We start from the raw sequence: 8,849 nt of genomic DNA, 5'->3' as shown, positions 1-8,849 counted from the left end.
TTTCATTTTTATAGCAAAATTTAATGCAAGAACGTTGTTCAAGTTTTGAATCCATTGTAAAAATCGCCGCGACGTAAAAACTTGATGTAAAGAAATCACTGTCATAAAGGTAAATGAACAGCTGATAAGTAGAAGCTTGGCATGAGTGTCCGTAACAGTGCTGCCAACGTGACACAAACAACAGAATTCTAAACCGATAAGCCCGCGAAGTTTTTAAAAAAAACGAAATTAAAAATTCCGGTTATTTTTTGATCATGGTAGTACTTAATACGTCCAATAATGTACATTATTAAAACATACATATAATGTTCATGGATGTTTGGACTAAATAAGACCCAAATTTGGAAGTCTAATGGATGTTGTGTGCTGTCTAGGTATATATATATATGTTCGTTAATAGCTATTTAAAAGTATTTCTGATAATATACTAGAATTAAACATACTATAATAAAACATTGCTTAAACATTTTGGCGAAATATTGTTATGATATGTCTTTAGAACATCTTTGCAATATTACATTGCAACTTGCAATGTTGCAACGTTTCTGAAATATTACTAGAAGCTTTGGTGCTGTATGGGTGTATACATAGTATATTAGTGTGTAAGTACAATCTCTCACAAAAATTATGCGCTGTAATCCTAGGTATCTTAAACTTTTTGTATTGACGGTAGATTTTATTTTTGAATAAAACTGTCGCACGGGAACTACCTTAATGTTAATCAGATATATTAAACCGCTTTCAGTTGTATCTATCGATTTCTAATGTAATCTTTCTCTCGCGTGACAGAAGGCATTCTCTCAATATACTGTGAGAATTCTGACAGGTGACTCGTAAGTTGTGACACGGAGAAAGTGAAAAAGGCTATCTTCTCATGACTCTTCGACTATCTATACTACTGTACAACTGTCACATAAACATCATTGATATAAGATCAAGACTTAACATTTCACTTTTTTCCTATCAACTTTTTGTTTTTGCCTTCTTCTCTTTCGGTCTTTCGCGCAGAAGCGACAACGATATTATTGCCCTAGAAACAGCAGAAATCACTCAGCACTCAATTTCAACGACAATTTGACTTTTCTGTATTCAGACTAATACCACAAGCTACCGGCAGCATCAGAACTTGAGAATTTCTTGAAAAAGCTAGGGAAACTCTACTATGCGTCCTGTCTGTTGCTGTTTCATACATATACTGCGCGGAAATACATATACATATATATGTATGTATATGTATATATACACACACACACACAAACATATATATATATACATATATGTATAAAATTTTTGCATATTTGATGCTGCAGTAAAAAAAGAAATCAGAATATATATCTAGTAACTCTAGAATAAAAATAAGCCACATCAAAAGCTTAATTTATCAAGTAGTATTTACAATGTCAACAACAAATAAACTATACCAATAAAACTATTATATTGTTTTTTACTATAAAAAATCGCAAATACAATCTTTCTTTCTTATACCGTAAAAAAACTTAAAACAAAACTCTTGCAGTTGTGCCATATATTTTATAAAGATTAGTTATAATTAAGAGATGCAGTAGAAACAGAGAGAAAGAACAGAAAAAATAGGGCTAGAAGAGAAATGATTATAAAAATGAGAAGAGGAATATAGTATAGGAATACTATAGGAAAAGAAGAAAGAAATTAATTGGAGAGAGAGAAAATAACAGTAAAAAAAAAGAGATAGACGATAGAGAAGAAATAGAGAAAAAGTGATGGAAATATATTAATGATAAAATAGAGAAGACGTTGGATAAGATACAAGATTGAATGGAGAGAAAGGAGGAAGAGAGTAAAGACAATATTTGGAGAGGATTTTAACGCAAAGATAAAGGAGAAACGAGAGAAAATAAAAGGAGTAGAAAAGAAAGAAAAAAAAGAAAGAAGAAGATCGAAAGATAAGAAGATAAACGAGAAAAGAATATTACTAAATAGATTCGAGAATAGTCAATTAGAACAGAAGAACGTGTGTAATAATTTCAAAAAATCTTGAACCTCCGTCGAGTTTTGTTTATAAATAGCTTCCATCTTGCAAATCTGATCTCCGAAGTAACATTTGATGAATCGTTTGAGTTAATCTCTCTCAATGTTATATCTCTATTCATTAACATTCCAATTGATCTTGCAATCAGTAGATTGGAGAAAAGATGGCACTTGATAAAACACAATACGAGCTTATCTAAAGAAGAATTTTTTCTAGCTCTCAATCTCGTTTTTAACTCCACTTTCTTTTTTTTAATAACAAATACTATAAACAGACCTTTGGTGCACTTATGGGCTCTCTTCTCTCTCCGATTCTAGCAGACATTGTGATGCAGGATCTTGAATTGTCCACTATTAGTTCTCTATCTTTTATTCCACCTCTACATGTCAGATATGTTGATGACATAGCTCTTATGGTTCCTAGAGACCAGTTTGATGTTGTTTTAAATCTTTACAATTCATATCATTCTCGACTTCAATTCATCATAGAAGTTAGTTGTGATAGACTTAACTTTCTGGAGATTACACAAATATAATTATAAAAAATAATAATAGATTAATACATGACTGGTATCACAAGCCAAGGCAGATATGTTAATTACTTTTCAAACCATCCTATCTGCCAAAAAAGAGGCACGGTCATGGGCCTTGTGGACAGAGCCTTTTTTTTATCACATCCTAAATTCTATTTAAAGAATATTGACTTGATTTTTAATATTTTAATTTGTGATGCATCATATGTCGGACAGACTGGCAGAATGTTGCAAGCGAGAATCAAAGAACACAAAAACCATATTAATAGAAACTCCTTTCAAAGTATTACTGATCACAGAATCCAATACTCTCACGAATTTGAATGGGACAACGTAAAAATATTAGACAATGAGAGATCTTATAATAAACGTCTGATATCAAAAACTCTCTTCTCACATAAGAAGTCAAAGCCACGGTCTTAATTTACATAGCGACACCGAAAATCTGGACAAATCTTATTTACCTTTTGTCGATAACCCGTTGACTAAATGTGTCTTATGATCGTTGATTGTAGCCTTGATTTCTATTTAAATTGACACACACTTGTTCGGTGCTTTCAGTCGCTTTGTTACTCTGTAAAGTGATGGTCAAGTCTTGTTCCTACATCATGAACATTTAGTGCGACACACTCATGTAATGACTATTACTACTTTGTTTTGTAAGTTTCTTAATTACATTATTGTATAATCACTGCAAATTTTTATATTAAATTATTGTTTTGTAGAATATATTAATTTATTGTTTTGTAGAATATATTAATTTATTGTTTTGTAGAATATATTAATTTATTGTTTTGTAGAATTATATTGAAAAAGACTTAATCCAGAGGACAACAAAAACGTTTTACATATTGTTTTCAATAAAGTAATTCAACCAATATACACATCAGCATCCGTGGTTGCTTCAAACAGCCATTATCAACGTCTTTATATTTAAAAAAAAATATATATTCGCTTTTTCTTTACTAAACAATTCTTTTTTTGAAACAAAATTCTAAACTTACCTCTAAAATACTTTAAAATATGAATATCGAAAATATTAACCCTTCAGTGCATGCCCAGATATATGGGTTTCCAAGACCAACTCAAAAGTTTTAAAACAGTGTTTCTACGAAGTATTAGTTTAGCGCGATATCTGAAGGCCAGGAAAAAAAACTTTACAGCCTTAGACAATGGTAGAGATGTCATTAATAGCTTTGCGATGTTTGAAATGTAAAAAGAGTTTGAAAGACCCAAATCTGGACAAGACGTTGGCATTTCGAAAAGTAAATAAATTTTTTTTCAGTTTGAGCACTTTTAATATATTAAATAATTGTTGTGTTTTTCATACTTTTCTCAAAATATATGTACAATTATAGCACTTTCTTAGGTCATGACGTGCAGAAACCGTTCAAACGTTTCTTTGAAACTACTAAAGAATCTACTGCTTTAAAACTACTACTTTTTCAATTTGTTTTTTTTTTTTTTGATCGACACAGAATTGTTTAAATCTTCTATTTAACAAAGAATATGTCTAAATATTAATTTATTGCTAGAGGACTTCCGCTTCCGGTGCAGTATAGTGTAAGAGCAGTGTGAGAGTGTGCGTGAATTTGGAGTGAAATTGTGAGAGTGAACAGGAGAGGAGAGTGAAGGCGTTGCGGAGGGTAGTGGTGAGGGTGTGGAGAGCGGGTGAGAGTGAAGGGAGGTCGGGAAAAAATAGGATTTGTAGGGTAGAGGACGGTTTATTAGGGCGTACGGAGGGACGGTGACAGTTAGGCATAGAATAGAAGGAGTATAGAGAGGAAAGCAGATTAAAAGAAAAGTCACTAGAGTCGGGAGGCTAGGGATTTAAGGGTCACTCATAGACAGCAGGAGAGATAAGTGATTGGTCGAGGGGACGGGAAGTGGACGGGAAGTGGTGGTCTTTAGAAACTGGGAAGGACAGAGGAATGAACGGAAGGCTGAGAGGGGGGAAAAGGGAAATAGGAATAGAAGTGCTAGCGTGAGAAATATAGAGGACTTTATACTGAGGAAGAGGAAAAGAGATATAAAAGGGGAGGGGGAGAAGAGAGAGGAGGGAGCTTTTGCTGCAAATAAAAAGACGCAGAGATCGCCTAATGAGCAGAAGGACACAGAGACGGAGGTGAAAAAGGAGGGGAGTAAGGGAGGTGTGCTAGGATTGGAGAGGAAAGATTGGAAGGAAGAGATGAGGGCGTTTATGATGGAGATGAGGGAAGGGATGAGAGCGCTAAAAGAAGAGATAAAGGATGAGATAAAGGATCAGGGAAGAAGTATGAANGAGGAGGTAGAGGGACTGAGAAAGGACTTGAAGGAGAGCGAGAAGAGATGGGGTGAAGAGAGGGAGAGGTTGGAAAAGAGCATCAGAGAACTGGAAGGAAGGATGAGGGAGCTAGAATTAGGAGTGGAAAAAAGAGGGAAGAAGGGTGGGAAGGAGGAGGGAGGCGGAGGGAAAGGTGGGGAAAGGGAGATGATAGAAAGAATGAAGGAAATAGAGAAGAGATTAGAAAAAAAGGAGAGGAGGGAGAGGAAGAAGAACCTGTTAATAAGGGGGCTTGATGTAAAAGGAGAGAAAAGGAAGGAAGCCGTAGAGAAGATTTTTGAGAAGATAAGGGCCAAGGTGGAGGTGGAGGAGGTAAGAAAGATGGGAAAAAAAGAGGGGAAGATAGAGACAGTGTGGATGAGATTGAGGAGTGAAGAACAAAGGAGCGAGGTGTTGAGGAAAAAAAGCAAGTTGAAGGAAAATAAAGAAAGGATAATAGAGGATTGGACCTGGAGGGAAAGGAAGATGAGATGGAAGTTGGAAGAGATTGCAAGGAGGGAAATGGGAAAGGGTAGGAAAATAGGGTTAGGATATGGAACGATAAAAATCGATGAAAAATGGTGGAAATAGGACGAGGAGGAAGAGGTATTGACTGATGGAAGAGGAGCGTTAAGAGAAAAGAGCACGAGGGAAGGCATGGAAGGGTAGAGGAGGGGAAGGAGGTTTTGAAGAAGAGGGGAGAGGAGAGAGAAAGGCGGGGAATAGGGAAAGGAAAGGGTGCAATGAGGAAGGAAGGTAGAAGAGGAGAGGGGTGGAAATTGATGTTTTGGAATGTCGCAGGGGTGGGAAACAAGGATAGAGAGTGGTGGGATAGCTTGAAGAGATGGGATGTTCTGGTGCTTTGCGAGACTTGGTTGGAGATGAAGGATTGGGAAAGAATGAGGATTAGATTGCCAAGAGGCTACAGATGGGGGGTGCAGGGGGCAACGAGAGAAGGAAGAAAAGGTAGGGCAAAAGAAGGAATGATTATGGGGATGAGAGAGGAGCTGGTTAAAGAAGAGGAGATCAAAATAGAGGTGGGGAGAGAAGGGGCAATAATGGGTAAGATATGGGTGGGTAAGGAGAGATGGAGAGTGGTAGGAGTCTATGTGTACGAAGGAATAGAGAGGATGAGGAAAAAAAAAGATAGAAGAATGAACGGACAAGGGAGAAGGGGACTTTAGAGTGATAATTGGAGGAGATTTTAATGCAAGAGTAGGGACGGAGGGAGGTGGATTTGAGGGAAAAGAGGGGAAGAGAAAAGTAAGGAAAGCAAAGGATGGTCAATGCGAAAGGAAGAAAATTATTGGATTGGATAGAGGAGTACGGTTAGTGTATTGTTAATGAGTGTATAAGAGGGGATACAGAAAGGGAATACACTTTTACAGGGGGAAAGGGAAATACAAAAATAGATTTTGTGATAGGGGGGAGAAAACAAGAGGAAGGATTGAGAAGTTGAGGATAGGAGATAGAATCGACTCGGATCATCATCCGGTAGAGGTTTGGATGAGGGGAGGAAGAGGTAGAAAGGCAGGGAAAAGAGAAGGAAAGAAGGTTTGGAGAAGGATATGGGATGAGAAGGGGANAGTGCTGTTCAGGGAAAAGATGGGGACGCTGGAGGAATTTAAAGGAGAGTGGGAAGAGCAATGGAGCAGGATGAAGGAGGGATGAGGGGGGCGTTGAAAGAAGTTGAGGAGGAAAAGGGAAGGGAGATGAAAGAGAAGGGGCAAAAAGGATGGTAGAATAGTGAATGCTAAGAGGAGAAGAGGAAGGTAAAGAGATTGCTCAGGGAGTGGAGAAGAAATGGAGCAATGGAAATAGAATATAGAAAAGGAAAAAGGGAGTTTACAAAGCTTTGAGAGAGTAAAAAGAGGGAGGAGAGGAAGAGATGAGAAGAGAAAATCAGAAGGGCATGGAGGGAGAATGAAGTATGAGAGATAGTGAACAGGGAGAGAGGAGGAAGAAAGAGGGTAAACGAAAATATTGAGATGGAGGAATGGAAGGAGTATTTCATGAGACTGTTGGGAAGGGTAGAAGGGAAGGTGGTAAAAGGAAGAGGAGGAAGAGGATCGGAGGAAGAAGAGGAGAAGGACATTGAGAGAGAAGAGATAAAGAAGGCGATAGGTAAACTAAGAGATGGAAAGGCGAGTGGAGTGGACGGAATTCCGGGAGAAGTCTGGAAATACGGAGAGGAGAGGATAGAAAGCTAGGTGGAAGGACTATGCAAACAGGTGTGGAAGGGAGAATGGTGGCCGGAGGATTGGAAGGAGGGGATCATCGTGCCCATAGTAAAGAAAGGAGAGGGGCAGAGGGTGGAGGATTACAGAGGGGTTACATTGATGACGTCAGTATACAAAACGTATGTGTCAGTTCTGGCGGAAAGAGTTCGGGAGGATTTGGAGAAAAAAGGGATAATCCCACACAACCAGACGGGATTCAGGAAAGGTATGGGAACAATAGACAACATCTACGCATTGAACTACCTAGTAAACAGACAGATAGGGAAAAAAGGAGGAAAGCTGGTAGCCTTGTTCGTAGACCTGAAGGCAGCGTTCGACTCGGTGGATAGAGAAATGTTAGTGGGAGCAATGAGGGAAAGAGGATTGAGGGAGGGGTTAGTGAGGAGAGTAGAGCAGGTTTTTAGAGAGACAAAGTGCAGAGTGAGGGTGGGAGGAAAGGAAGGAGATTGTTTCTGGACGGCGAGGGGAGTGAGGCAGGAATGCTTCCTCAGCCCTTTGCTCTTCAATATCTTGATAGCGGACATGGAGGAAGAAATGAGGAAGGTGAGATGGGGTGGAGTGGTGTTAGGGGGGAAAAGAGTATACTCGCTAGCATACGCGGATGATATGGTGCTATTAGCGGAGAAAGAGGAGGAAATGAGGAGTATGTTGGAAAGGTTGGAAACGTATCTAGATAGGAAGAGAGTGGAATTGAATGTGGAGAAGACTAAAATGATGAGATTCAGGAAAGGAGGAGGGAGAGAAAAGAAGAGGGAGTGGAGATGGACAGGAAAGAAAATCGAGGAGGTCAATGAGTTCAGATACGTGGGATATGTGTTGAGAAAAAATGGAAAGCAGGAGGCGCAGGTGAGAGGAAGAAAAGCGGCAGCTGTGATGGGACAGGTATGGGGTATAGGGAACCGAAGATTTGGGAAGGATTGGGGAAGAAGGTTGTGGCTTTTTGACAGGTTGATCTGGACGGTGATGGGATATGAAGTAGAGATCTGAGGGTAGAAGGAGAGAGATGTACTGGAAAGAAAAGAGGAAAGGTATTTGAGGTGGTTGCTGGGAGTCGAGAGGAGAACGCCAGGGTATATGGTGAGGGAAGAACTTCATAGAGAGAAATTATGTATAAGAGCGGGGAGGAGAGCGTGGGAGTATGAAAGGAGATTAAAGGACGGGAAAGGTAGTGACATTGCGAGGATGTGCTGGGAGGAGATGAGAAATAGGGCAAAAAAAAGTGGTTTATCGAAGTGGGAGAAGGAAAGGTTGGAGTTCTTTGAAAGAAAAGGGATAGAAATAGAGGAGGTGGAAAAGAAGATAGAGGAAGTAGAGAAAGGAGTAGTGTGGAGTGGTGAATGGGAAAAGTGAGAAAGGAAGAGACAGGCGGAGGAGAGATGGAAGAGGATAGAGGGATCAAAGTACAATAGGTGGTATAGAGTGGTAAAAGGAGAGGGAGTACCAGGTTATTTGAAGAGAGGGTAGAATGAGAGGAGATGGACGAGAGTAGCAAGGTTCAGGCTCGGAAATGAGGTGGAGGAGAGGAAATACTGGGAAGGAGAGGAGGACAAATTGTGCAGGTTATGTGGAGGAGAGGTGGAAACCTGGGAGCATGTCTGGGAGAGATGTAGGCGTTGGAGAGACAAGGAAGAGAGCTGGCAGGAGGCAGTAGGTTGGGTTTTGGGGGAGAACGGTGAGGGAGAGGAATGGATGAAGGAGCTGGAAAAAGAGAAAAAGGGAAGATTGGGAGGGGAAAGTTTGGACAAATAGGGGGTGGGGGTTGGAGTA

General features: G+C 39.3%; 1 protein-coding gene across 1 annotated transcript; it reads left to right on the top strand.

Moving 5' to 3' along the window:
* Window positions 1-4,728: 4,728 nt before the first annotated feature.
* LOC109861767 (golgin subfamily A member 6-like protein 22) lies at window positions 4,729-5,433 on the top strand. The gene has a single exon (XM_020441564.1). It carries the CDS (start codon window positions 4,729-4,731, stop codon window positions 5,431-5,433), a length of 705 nt encoding a protein of 234 aa, XP_020297153.1.
* Window positions 5,434-8,849: the final 3,416 nt, after the last annotated feature.

Source organism: Pseudomyrmex gracilis, unplaced genomic scaffold (genome assembly GCF_002006095.1).
Source record: "Pseudomyrmex gracilis isolate BER0280 unplaced genomic scaffold, ASM200609v1 scaffold_1011, whole genome shotgun sequence".
In the NCBI taxonomy this organism is placed as follows: domain Eukaryota; kingdom Metazoa; phylum Arthropoda; class Insecta; order Hymenoptera; family Formicidae; genus Pseudomyrmex; species Pseudomyrmex gracilis.
The sequence above is the reverse complement of the archived record's forward strand: the minus strand, read 5'-3'. Positions and strand labels throughout refer to the sequence as shown.